At 41.8% G+C, this 13,368-nt stretch overlaps 2 protein-coding genes across 5 annotated transcripts in view; one reads left to right on the forward strand and one right to left on the reverse strand.

The window, feature by feature from the left end:
• Positions 1–13,368, forward strand: part of WBP1L (WW domain binding protein 1 like) — a 57,440-nt gene that overhangs the window by 26,889 nt on the left and 17,183 nt on the right. Inside the window, exon 1 of one of the 4 annotated variants that reach the window (XM_036222183.1) lies at positions 7,028–11,606. The exons of the other annotated variants lie outside the window; for them this stretch is intronic. Within the exon in view, the coding sequence (XP_036078076.1) occupies positions 11,598–11,606 (9 nt within the window). The 5' untranslated portion in view covers positions 7,028–11,597. Of the gene's footprint in view, positions 1–7,027; positions 11,607–13,368 lie in introns of those variants that run through there. 4 annotated transcript variants of the gene reach the window in all.
• LOC107515535 (60S ribosomal protein L30-like) lies at positions 402–9,314 on the reverse strand. The gene is made up of 3 exons (XM_016154433.2): positions 9,286–9,314; positions 4,728–4,776; positions 402–761 (listed from the first exon to the last, which is right to left on the reverse strand). Exons 1-3 carry the CDS (start codon positions 9,312–9,314, stop codon positions 405–407), a joined length of 435 nt encoding a protein of 144 aa, XP_016009919.2. The 3' UTR covers positions 402–404.

A 13,368-nucleotide genomic window follows, 5' to 3' on the forward strand; every position in this document is an offset into this window, starting at 1 on the left:
TGTACTATGTCTTGTCAAGGACAGATAATAGAGTTAATTTTTTTATGGTCAATAGATAAGATTCAGCCCTTCTGGAACTAACATTTTATCTCGTTTCATCTGGGTAAGCACTTCCCAGAAGGATAGGCTCTCAGTAGTGCCCAAATAACTATATAGTTTAAAGAACAATTAGGCTCCCTATTTTAATAACAGGCTATATTTCAAGCCAAGTGGCAATCTTTAAGTATGAGGCCATAGATTCAGAAAGTTTTTTGAAGTTATTCAGTGTTTTGAAGATGGAGCCCCTGGATTCTGAAGATTTTTTTTTTTTTTAATCTTGTATCTGTTTATAGGGAGAACTCTCCCCCTCCCCCATTTTTAAAACAAGTTCTGCCCAGTTTTATTAAAGGAAAAATTTGCATGATTTACTTTTCACCAGTCTGTTCTGGCATACTTCTAACGATATCAGAATCACCTGGATCAATGATAGCCAGCATGCATACTCTGTCATATTTTCCACACGCTGTGCCCAATTCAATATTATTCCCACTGTAGTGATGAACACCAGTCTTGGCCAACATGTCGTGGTACTCTATTTCAGATCTCCTCAAGGCTGGGCCATTGCTGACAAGGATGACCAGTTTCGCTTTGCCTTTTCTGATCATTTTCAGACCCTGTTTGTACCTCAGCACATACTTTACACTTTTCGTAAAAAGTTGGAGCCCAGAGTTGATAAATTCCAGGGACATTTTTGTCTTTTTTTGCGGCCACCATTTTCCTGCCTTAGGTGTGGGATGGCCCCCCAACCAAGTGCAGCCACCCTATGGAGACCATTTTTAGTGTGACCCTTCGTCCAAGGTGGGTTTAAACCGTTTCTTTGAATAGTATTGAACTTTTATTGCAATAGATCTCTGGTACTGGTCTCTAGACAAACAGGCACACAAAACTAGTCCCATTATTATTTCTTTTGCTCCCAACCAAAGCCTGCTGCAGGGATTTAGAACTGCTGAGAAAAAATGGGGTTAAATTTAGGAATTTTGCTTAAAATGAGGAATATGTCCCTGAGACCCCATACTTCTGCTCTTCACTGTCAGATGAAACTGGTGAATCTTTTTTAAAAGCAGATCAGCAACAAATTAACTTGTACCTTCAATATTTCAGATCCTTTTGAAAACCATTCCTCTTTCTGAGTTAAGTGAGTATTTAATTTGGTCAAGAGCCATTTTCAGAATATAACAAAGACTTCGATGACCTAAAATGCGGTCATAGGAAGAATATCGAACCTAAAGTCAGAAGACCAGGGTTTTGACAGCCCCAGTTCTGTCCCCTGTAGCCTTAGGCTAAGTGTCAGTTGCTTATCCATAAGATGAGGGTAAAGTTTTCCTTTTAACCTAACAACTAAGGTATTGCCAGGTTCCTCAAAGGTAAAGTCCATATCTTATCTATATTTATTTATTTATTTATTTATTTATTTTGGTGCCTGTAAGCATCTAGCATGAAAATTTAGGATAACTGCTAAGCATTAAATTCTTCCTGCTCAAATTTGGGCTTTAGCTCCAGAAAACTTGTTTTAAACTGTGTGAGTGCTCTGTACCTTGGGTTCCTATTAAAAGGGGGAATATATAACACAGATAAAAAAAAAAAAAGCCCATCTAGATACTCGATAAACATAGTCTCTGGGCAGAACATGGTTCTCTGTCTCTTTTTATTTTTTATTTTTTAATTTTAGTTTCAAGTGTACAGTACATTCATTAGACAACTATATATTTCATAAAATGATCCCCACAATTGCTCCCTCGCTCCTGACCCTCCACCTAGCCAACGTATTAATGCTAACTGCATTCCCTATGCCGTATTCCCCATCCCCATGACCATCAGCTACTAATTTGTACTTCTTTAACCCTTCATTCCCCTATTCTCCCAGCTCCCCAAACCCCCTCCCCTCTGTCTGTCATCAAATTGTCTACTATATTTGTGAGTCTGTTTTTGATTAGTTTGTTCTTTTTATTCTTTAGATTCTGCATATAGTGTTTATCTATATAAAATCATAAGTGAAATCATATAGTGTTTATCTTTCTCTCTCTGACTTTAATACCTTCTAGGTCCATCAAAGCAGTATCTTTTTCCATTCCCTTCTTTTTCATATCTAAAGGTCTTGTTTTCTTATCCTTTCAGCCATTCTATCTTTTGGTTGGAGCACTTAATTTTTTTCCATTTAAGGTACTTATGATAGGAATGTAGTTGTTACCATTCTTTATTCCCGTTTTTGATACATGTTTTTTCTTCTTAAAGAAGTCCCTCCAACATTTCCTGTAATACTGGCTTGTGGCTTGGTGGTAATAAATTGCTTTAGCTTATATTTGTCTGGGAAGCTCTTTATCTTTCAACTCTAAATGATATCTTTGCTGGATAAAGTATCCTTAATTGTATATCCTGGGTCTTCATCCTGTCGAATATTTTTTGCCACGCCCTTCTGTCCTGCATAGTTTCTTTTGAGAAATTAGCTGCCAGTCTTATAGGTGTTCCCTTATAAGTAATTATTTGTTTCTCTCTTGCTGCTTTTAATATTCTTTCTTTGTATTTAACCTTTGCCATTTTAATTATGATATGTCTAGGTGTGGGCCTCTTTGGATCTCTGATTTTTGGAATTCTCTAAGCTTCCTGGGGTAGTTTGTGCATTTCTTTCACCACGTTAGGGAACTTTTCCATCATTATTTCTTCAGACAGCTGTTCAGCATCTCGATTTTCTTCAGTTATGCTGATCAGATGGATATTTGAAGCCTTAATAGTGTCCCATATCTTCCTTAAATTATTTTTATATCTTTGGCATCTTGTTTTTCTTGCCATTCTGATTGACTGTTTTGACTGGCTTTCCTGTCTTCTAGATAAGGCATTTGATCCTCTTCTTTATTCACCTTATTTATTCTTTTGTTTATTCCATTTACTATATCTCTCATCTCAGATAATGTGTTCTTCATTTCAGACTGGTTCTATTTTATAATTTCCATTTCCATTTTTATGTCTTTTATCTCTTTGTTGACGTTCTCACTGAATTTATCTACACTTCTCAAAAGTTCATGGAGCATCTTTATAATCAGTGTTTTGAACTCTGCATCTGTTAGATTATCTGACTCCATTATATCTGGATCTCTATTCTCTTCTCTCATATGCTTTCTGCTTCTTTGTCTTCCCATTTTGGCTGCCTTTCTATGTCTGCCTCTATGTACTAAGCAAAGCTCCTAAATCTCCCAGACTTAGTGTGGATTTGTGAAATAGGTGTCCGTCCAGTGGCTCAGTCCTGAGAGGGGTTTGGCTGCAGACCAAACTTAACCCAAGCCTGTGCCCTTTTGGGCCACCTGGTAAGATTCAGCAAGCAATCCACACCAGAAACCGAGGCTGCCTCCAGTGTGAGTCTTAGCAAGGAGCACCTGACTCGCTGAGGCTATACCTGGATGTGGCTTGGGTGGGGCCGCGAGTTGGGGGATGCGGGATTTCAGGGAATCATCTGGGTAGCGGGACCTCTGTTATCCAGTTTGATGACCTTACGGCTATGGCAGCGCAGTGTCTGGTGCACTGGTAGAGGGGTGGGCTCAACAGGGAACAATGAATACCGCCTGGCACTTCTGTACAGATCGAGTCTCGCATGGGCCCTCACTCTGACGGTGTCTCCTTGTAAGTCTCTGGTGTCCCCTGCACACAGCCGAATCAGCACTGGTGCTCAGAGTGAGCAGGTCTGTCACCGTGAAAATCCATTTGCGACCATGGCCCCATTAAGAGGCATCTGCTGCTGCCACAGCCTCGGTCTCACTCAGCCACTCGGGACCAGGCAGCCCCAGGTCCTCGCCCCCGTCCTACCTTCTGCCGTTTCAGAGTGAGTTCTTGGATGTCTCCCTAATTGTGTGGCTTGTTCATCTCAGGTGATTTTTCCTTGCCGTTGCTTCTTGTCTCCGTCACAACTTTGATTTGGTTGCCAGAGGGATGAACAGAGCCTCTATCATCTACGCCATTTTTTTCTTCGGTTCTCTGTCTCTCGACTGTTGTGACAGGAGGTTTTCCTGATTCTGCAGAGGTGTTTCCCTCATGCAGGCAAGAGGGGTGCTCTTCTTTGTCCAGGTACTTATTTTACGTGTCTTCGGTAAGGTGTTTCTGGAGTCTCAATGTAGAGAATTCAGATGTCTTTCGTTATATTTGGGCTTCTGCACAATGCCTTAACTTCAAGGTGAGGGGATGAAGGAGCTATTACTGAACTTGAGAGCAGGGGAAACTACACAGATTCCCACAGGGGCCAAGCAGGGACATGCCTGAGTCAAGCAGATGGAGTATTGGATAGTAGGGATTGCAAAGGAGGGTCTGGTGGAGCCAGAGTCCATGCACATCTGTGACCTGGCCTGATGTGGCCCTAAGGCCTTAAAATGTGGCCTTGAATTTTCAGGAGAAACTGGAAATCTGAATTTCTGTATGAATCCTTCTCATTTAAAAATGTTGACAGGTAATTCCATTTTCTAAAAAATTGGGGGAAAAAGGTACCACATGGGCTTAGAACTGATTAGTGAGCCCATTGTGGCCCGAGGGCCACCATTTTGCAATCCCTGCTTTCAAATAAAGCAGGAGAGGTAGCGCTACAACATGGGAAGGAAAGGACTTGCCTTCATGGGATCAACTGTGGACACGAGTCAGCTGAATTGCCTTCCTGCTCTGCCGGAGTGCCACCTGCTCTGTCACATGCTACCTGCCATTTCGTTCCTCACCTCTGCACCAGCCTTTGCTGAAGATGCCTCATTTCTCAGTGCATTTATTCTGTGGCAGAAGAAGGATGAGGGATTGCCGGGGGTACCTCAAAGGAGGACCGCTTTTCCTTCTGTGTCCAGGGGTGAGAGTGGGATATTAACCCAATGTCCTATACACTGCAGCCAGCCAGACCCTGCATGCACTAGGACATCGGCAAGTAGCTTTTAATAAAGCCGTGGAATATGTCGCAACTTCCAGGCTTTTCTCTGGGATTTTCCTACCAGGGTCAAGTGTTTTTTTTTCTGAGTTTGTTATTCAGGTTTCTAACAGCAACACAGGAAATAGATTTTAATTTCTTCGCTGGCTGCTCCGTTTGGGGGCTGTTTAATGAGGATCCAGTTGCAATGCAGCTTTGGCAGCAGCGGTACTAGTATGGATAAGAGGGCACCCAAATAAGATGTTACTTTTTAAAAATTTTACGTTTATGGTGTACTGTATGTATGTTTTTATGGACTGAGGCAGAGAGAGTATAAATAATGTGCCTTGATTCTAAGTGGCTACTCTTGGGGGTAACTGCGTTGGGATGTTTTTGAGATTCTACACAAAAAATTAGACTTTTACTTTTACAAGGCAAAAACTGTGTCTCTTGGACATTTATTATAAATATAGGGCAGTCATTCTTAAACTCGAATATATGTGAGCATAATCAGGGGAATGTGTTTTAAAATAAAAGGCAGATCTTAAAATGTACAGCTAAAACTTGCCAGATTTCGTTAACCAATGTCACCATAAAATGAAGATAGATACATAGATACATAGATAGATAGATAGATAGATAGATAGATAGATAGATAGATAGATAAAAGACAGGTCTTCAGTCTGCCCCCAGAGGTTCTCAATCTCCGTTCTTAACAGATACCCAGTGATACTGGGCCAATGGGAAGCACATCTCTGTGCTGTTGCATTTGCTGTCTACTTTAGGGCAAATTTACTTATTCGTGAGATGCCCTGATTAGTTCTGATTCACTGTGTCGCCCTTTCTGGGATTCTGGAGCCTGTTGGTCTTTGGGAGGAGACTGTCAGGATTGTCCCAGAAGGCCCGGGGAGGTTGAAGTAAACAGCTCCCCTCCCTGCGGTAGGAGGGCCCCGAACTCCCTTCAGCAGCCCGCTGCAGCCCGCTCTCAAAGCAGCAGCTGCTTCCATTGGTTCTAGGCTTTCCTTTTCTTTCATCTTTTCTTTTCCATTCTTTGTTGTTGTTCCAGGTTTTTCTCAAGTGTGTCAGTACCTCAAATCTTTGGCTTTACCCTCAAAGGTGCTTTACAACTAGCAGGTGAGACACTGGTGTGCCTGAGCCCAGGGAGGAGTCTAGAAGCCCTAAGGGGTAAAAGTACACTGTCAGGTTTTAGGGCTGAGACTGAATCTTATCAGATTAGATTTACTGGCTTGGTTAGGGGTTAAGTTCCTAGAAATGACCTGCCCTTATCAGAAAGGATGAAATTGTGCTCCTTTAGCTAGTAAAGCTTAAAGGCATAATTGTCATATATAGTAGTGAAAGAGACAAAGTGGCATGTGACCATTCCTACCATCAAAGAAAGTGAGATTAGATTAACATATAGAAAACAATAGGCCAGGACTCCTTTGCTGAACCATTTCATTCCTCTGCCAGGCTCCCTTGCCTTTACCTCCAACTCTCCTGTGACCTCTTTCCAACCAATTCAAAATGTGTGCCCTTCAACAGTTCTACTATCTTCCTCAGCTCTCTAAACAGCCTTAAAAACCAATAGGATTAGGGGAAAAGTAAGTTTAACTTCCTCATTGTAAAATATAGGTAAATCCACATTAAAGAATCTTTTTTTTATGACCACTTAAAATCATTTTCTAATAGAGAACCTGGAAGTACTGCAATTTCAGAATTTGGAGATTCTGTCTTAGGATAGAACAAAAATAACTGATTCTGAGCTGCTGGTTGCCTTTTCTCATTTAACCATTTCAGATCTGTCTTGTTTATGAAAACTCTGTTATCCTCTAGTTACAGAACATTATCAAGATCAGAACTCTGCTCCAGTAGATACATAGTGCTAGGGCTGCTTTCTGGAAAGCCATTTCTGATTCAAGAATGGAAGAAAAGTTGATTTTTTTGCTTATTCTGCATAGCAGCCACAACCAGGAAGGAAGGAAGGAAGGAAGGAAAGGAGGGAGGGAGGGAGGGAGGAGGGAAGGGGAGGGGAGGAAGCAGGAAGGAAAAAAAGAAAAAAGGGGGGGGGCCCAAATTTAAAAGTAGGTATGATTGTAGCAAGTATACTTACTATGATTGTAGTAAGTATTTTTATGTTTATTCAAATCTAGAGAGAAATTGGTATTATAGTCATCAATGAATTTACAAACTGTGGTTTTGGGATATTATTTTAACTCTTGTACAAAGCATTATAAGTTGGGCCTCTCCTGAATTCTCAGTCCTTTTCACGTTACTCTTCCCGTGGTTCACTGTACTCAGCCACACTAGCCTTTCTTTTCCTTGAGCACACCAAGCTTTCCCTGCATTGGCGTTTTTGTGTGCACCTGACAGTCCCTCTGCCTGGAACACTGTTCCCATAGCTTGGCTTACTGGCTTCTCATCAGTCAGGGCTCTCCTCAGATGTTACCTTGTCTGGAAAGCCTTTCCTGACCACCCCATCTGAATACTTCTGTCCTGTTATTCTCTATTATTATCCTTATGAAGCTTATCACCATTTTAATTTCTGATTCCGCTTGTTAATTTTCAGTCTTCCTCATCAGAATGTATTAAGATCTTTTAGTCTTTGTTATTCTCCAGTTTCAAAGGGTGTGCCTAGATATGTTTATTATTGTCTGAAAATTTCATATCTTTAATCAGTTCTGGAAATTTTTTGGTTATCTCTTTAAGTATCGCTTCTCCTCCATTCTCTCCTTTCCTTCTTGAGCTTCTTATTTCTCATTTTCCATATCCATGTTTTCTCTTAATTGGTAGAAGCCCTTTGCTGGATAATTTTCTCGGATCTGTTTTCTAGGTCATTAATTCTCTTGAACTTGGTCTAATTTCTGCATAACTTATCTGTTGAGTTCTTAATTTCAGTAACTATTTTTCTACAAGTTTTATTTTATTTCCCCCCTAAATCTTCTTGGTCACTGTCTCTTTTTCAGTCTGTTCTTTTCTCATGTTTTTCATTTTTCTTTTTTGACTGTAATCATTTGAAACATGCTTATATGTTATAGTTTGGTCATTCTGTTATCATAAGTTGTGTGGAGGGAGTCTTATGGCATTTGTTGAGTTTCCCTAGTCTTTTTGTGATGGATTATTTCTGCATAGATTCTTGATTTTTTTGCATTGTGAGCTCATCTTCAACAAAGTCCATTGGGAATTCTTCATGCTTAAAGGTAGGTGTCTTCAGAGTTTTACATTTCTTCTGCCAGATGTCACAGGGTTAGTTCCTGCCTGGGACTACTTTTAGTGTTAAGTTTTTGGTTTGGGGATTCTCAGACCATGTAGTAGTACAATTCAAATCTCAAATTAGCTTGCAGAATGGCCTATGGTTACCGATTAGAGGAGATACTTTTTTGCTCTCAGTTCAGAGCTTTCTTGTCACTCCTTGAGGATCCTTTATGTTGACACTCAATTCTAATTCCCTGTTTCAGGTGGGCCCAAGAGCAGTGAATAGCCCTTTTCCAGGGCAACTTGAAAGGCTTAACCTCATTTACCACTGTAGTTTCTAGTCCCTCCAACATTTTTGGCCTCTGGGGATCTTCCTTGCTGTCTTACAAACTCAGCTGTGTTAATTAAAAGGATATTGTTATATAGCCAAGGGTTTTGACATAGAAGAATATTTTAATTATATACCCAGCTATATTGCCTTCCCGCAGAATGGATGTCTTCCTGCAGAATCCCTTGCTCATTGCTGTAGCTGTAGCTTTCAGCACAGTGCCTGGCACATGGAGAGAGGGGATATCAACACGTATTTGTTATTTGATTTGTGGAATTGGGTGTTCCCATTAGAAAGTATTCCTTTTCCCTGTAGGGAAAACCAGAGGTGTTGCTCAAATTCATTCACATCCAGTACCCCAGATAGTTAGTGTCCCGTGTTTTAGCATCCTGTGAAGGATTTCCATTTTCCTGTTTTTTACTTTTAAACTTTAAAACTTCAGTGCTTTTCCAGTTACTAGCATGGTTTTCCAGCCCCATAAATTGGCAAATTAAAACCATCCCTGGGCAACCATTACTACCCAATGTCTCTTTTTGTGCTGGCACTTTGAAAATTCTTATGCCGATTAAATTGACCTTTATAGTGGCTCAGCTAAGAATAGCAGCTATTAGACCTGGAAACTCTTAAGGAAAATGTTGTTAGTCCCATAGTTTATGCTGCCACCAAAGGGGATGAGATAATTTTTCGCATATGTGCAAAAGGCATACTGTTCATCCTTTCCATTGTAAAAAATGTTCTTTCCAGTTTGGTGTTGGTTTTGCTCGCTCGCTCCTTCTTCGCGCCTGTGCTTTTTGTTTGGTGACTATATGAGCCCTGTATCTTGGAGCCAGTCACTACAGTACCAGGGCTTCAAGGCACATACCTGTAACACATGAGGATCCTAATGGTCATCGCCATAGTCCTCTCTCAGGTAGGAGACCTTGACATAAAAGCACATGTTACTTGCACAAAGTTCCTTCATGGGAAGTTTTAGCATTTATTTGGTGTGGAGTTTTGTGCAAATGAAAACTTTGCCGGTAAGAAGTGTCTATAAAATGCAAATCTGATCTTGTCACCTCCCTGCACAGTCTGGTCCCCACTTACCTAACTTCCCTACCTACTTCCTTAACCAGCTCCTTAGCTAGAGCTTTGCTAGTTCCTTTCCTCTGCCTGGAATGTTGTTCTTGTCTCCCTTCCCTAATTACTAACTTTCTAACCATCCTGACAATCTAAGTTCCATCTTGCTTTTCTCCCAGAAGCTATTCTGGACTTTCTTGACTAATTTCTAGGTCTTACCTGTTATAAGCTCTCACCAAATCATGTAATTTTTGGCAGTTTTATCTGTGATTACATTATCGTCTTTTCATTAGACTTCGGGCTCCACAAGAACAGTGATTATGACTGTTTTTAGCCATTATATTTCCCATCCTTAGTTCAGTGCTGGAGCAGGGTACTCAATAAACGTTGAAAGAAGGAATGCAGGCCCCATGTTCCACACTGGGATGAAACACCATTCTGCTGTTCAGAAAATAAGTATGTCAAAATATGACCTTTCATGCAAAGAAGGGAGGAGTCGCAAGCATGTCACCCCTCCACACTGCCAGATAGAAGAGGAAAGATCCTATTCCGGAAGCCAGAGAGCTTCACAGGGCACGGTCCTAATCTTTTCCATGGAAAAGGAAATGTCAGTTTTATTTGGTTTGGAGCTTTTAGTGGATTTATTTAAGCAACTGAAATGGAAAAAGCAACTGAAGAAGTATAACTTCAACCAAGGAGGCTCCAACTTAATTACAGTTAAGAGCTCAGGCTCTGGAGTCAGACAACCTGGATTGCATTGCTTCCTAGCTGTGTGACCTTAGGCAAGCTGCTTAGCCTATCTCGGCCTCGATTCCCTGATACTAATCCATTTCCAAGGGTTGCTTTCAAGTTTGGATGAAGGAATACATGTAAAGCATTTAGAACAGTACCTGGCACATGGCAGATGCCCAGCACACTTTAGCTCTATATTCACCCACCTCTCCCTGTCTTCACAGAGGTTGCATAGCCATTGTTTCATTAAGCAAAACTTATGTCCTGAGCACTGTGCTTGTACTGGGGATAGGAGAGGAGGATAAGGGGACAGAGCTCCTGCACATAGGGAGAACACAGTTTATTCTCTGGTTCCCCTCTGAAGAAACTGGACTTGTTCTGAACAACATAATATGTGTAAGTGCTTGAAGATGCTTGGAAGAAAAGCAAAGTATAATCTTAAAGGATGCTGAGAATTTTCCATATTTGAACTTTCTATTGTATTCTCTCCAGTTCCTTTTTCTATTTTCTGCGTGTCTGGAGCAGCTCACATTGCCAGTGAACTTTACTATTCTGAGAGAGTTCTGAGTGAATGCAAAGTGCTGTTTGGATGGTCTTTAATGCTGGAGATAATGGCTCACAAAATAATGTCGATATTAAGAGCTCGGAGAAGTTAAGTAACTTACCAAAGCTCACACGGTTAATAAGCAGTGGGCTTAATAAGTTAATAAGCTGGGCTTTGAACCCAGATCTGATTGATTCTTTAATCACTTCTGCCTCACAGTGGATCTTGAGCCACGTGAAGGTCGTAGAGGCCTTTGAGAGTCCACAGGGTAAACCACTGTTAAGCTCCTCCTACTGTGGAGGGTGGTGGAAAGCACCAAGCAGCATTTGCACACTGCTGTTCTTTGCTGTACTTTGAATGAAAAGAGATACAGATTTTAGGAGCTCTTGAGTTGGCTCAAGGCTGCTATATAAGAGGGGATGGGTGTTGGGTAGGATAATAAAGCCTTAGAGTTGAAAGAGACATTAGACAGCATCTTAACTAGTCATAGGGCCATTGCATGACTTGCCCAAAGTTCTATTCTTTTATCATGGCAGAGCTGGGACCAAACCCAAGGCACCTGGAATTTTTCCCCATGCCAGCAAGTCTCTCTCTGGAGGAGCTCACCTTGACATTCACATCTCACTACCCCTGGTCTTCCTTCATTTTTTCCTTGCTAAAGGTCCATGAGCCCATTTACCTTCCTTAACTGCCTACCTCTTTCCTTCTTCCTGCAGCAGAAATGACAATTCCCATAACCAAGACCATCCCAGGCAGCTTGGGGACTCTTCTCTGGGGGCAGAGGGAGGAGAACACAGGGCGAGATGTACTGGATGAAAATATTTTGAAGAACACTGGATTAAATGATGCTGGTACAGTTCTGTTCACCTAAGGAAAAAGAGTGGGGTCCTGTTTATATCAGGCTTCCTGCCGTGGGGGGATGGAAGGGCCGAGAGAAAAGCTGACACTAGTAGGTCAGGAGGGTGCCACTTGTTTAGATTTCAAATGCATTCCAATCCACGCCTCACTTCGGACCAGTTGTCCTCTGTGTGTTCAAAACCTGGTGAATTTTCCTGAGGCAGAAGTGTCACTGGATTCTTTTAACATGTTGGGGTGTAGGCATCATGGCCTCTTTTAGAAACTATGTGGACTTTCTGAACTGTGTTCTTGCGAGCCAGTGCCAGAACAGCATTTCAAGACTCGGTATACTCGGTAGACTTGGGAGAAACTTTTGATGTCCTTGTGAAGGCAGCGTTTTGCTCTGAAGTCAGAGAGAGAGTGTTCTAGCAAAAACGAGCGCAGATCTACTTTCTCCATGTGTGCCAGGCCTCACAGGAGACATCTCACTGGACAGCCACCCACTGGGTGGCCGCATTTTGCATATGGTGTCCCCAGGAAAGCCAACATACGAAGAACTATGCTTGTAATATCATGAAACCCTTATTGTCAGAGTTTACAAATGCCTTGCCCATGTTTCTTCCTAAACCCCTCTGCCCCAGGGTGTAAGACTCTTAAAGACCAAGAAGCACCTGAGGGTGTGTGGCGGAAACCTGCACCAAGGCCAGCGTTTAGCTGTGCCCTTTCTCTTGTCCTCTGCCTGTGGCTTCAGGTGCTCGTACTGTTGCTCCCGGCCTCTAGCCCTGTAGACAGTCACTGGCGTGCTTTGTTTATAACCTTGGCCAAGTAGACGGCCTGGTGAAGCCAGGCCCAGAGAGGAAGAACTGACCATGTGACTTAAGTTTCCATTGGCAGGCATCCGCCCGGATGTGCGCTATGGACAGGGTCAACCTGAGTAGCTGCAAATATAATATCGTGGTTTTAGTTTCTTTGCTGAGCAGGTGTTTTTTGTTCCTTCTTAACTCTGAGCTTCTCGAGGATAGGAACAATGTCATCTTTGTATCCCTCATACGGTGCTTGGCACGAAACCCATGTCCACTAAATGCATGTTACTCCTTTGGAACAAAGAAATGTTGAAAGCCAGACAGAGCAGGTGACTTATAGGACTCATCATATATGCATTGTGGTCCAGAGAATGTTTTGGGCTGAAGTTCTGGTTGGCCAGTGGGGTATTTCAGATGATAAAAGTGAAATATAGAAAACCTTTTTTTTTTTTTTTCACCTCCATCCCCATCCACCAGTGCTGTGAATAGAATTTGGCAAACTGCGTGATGGTTACTCAGCAGTGCCCTTTCTGTAGCTGTCCCTGACAAGGGACAGTGTGAATCTTAGATCCAGTCAAGATCATTAAGAGAGAGATCATTCAGTAAGCAAAACTGGTCTAGCAAATTGAAATTACACTAGGTCACTTGAGCAGGTCGCCCCATTCCTTAAAAGTGAAGAATTTTAGTAGCAGGTTTTTAAATTAGCCTTCTTTTGAATCACACTGTAATTAACCTTGGCAATCATGTGTTTGGAAAGGAGGATAGAATGACTGACTAGATGCTAATCCTAGAACACGTACTGCATTAATTATTCCAGGATCTTTCACAGAAAAGCCGGTTTTGTATAAAACATACTGCTAATTACAGGAGAATCATCACCTTCTTTAACACCGGAACATCAAGTGTTTCTGCTTGGACATAAGAAAGGCGAGGCAGCCCTTTCCCGTCAGAGGAGAACTCTGCTCTTTATCTG

The sequence above is a fragment of the Rousettus aegyptiacus genome, unplaced genomic scaffold (genome assembly GCF_014176215.1).
Source record: "Rousettus aegyptiacus isolate mRouAeg1 unplaced genomic scaffold, mRouAeg1.p scaffold_m13_p_6, whole genome shotgun sequence".
NCBI lineage: Eukaryota > Metazoa > Chordata > Mammalia > Chiroptera > Pteropodidae > Rousettus > Rousettus aegyptiacus.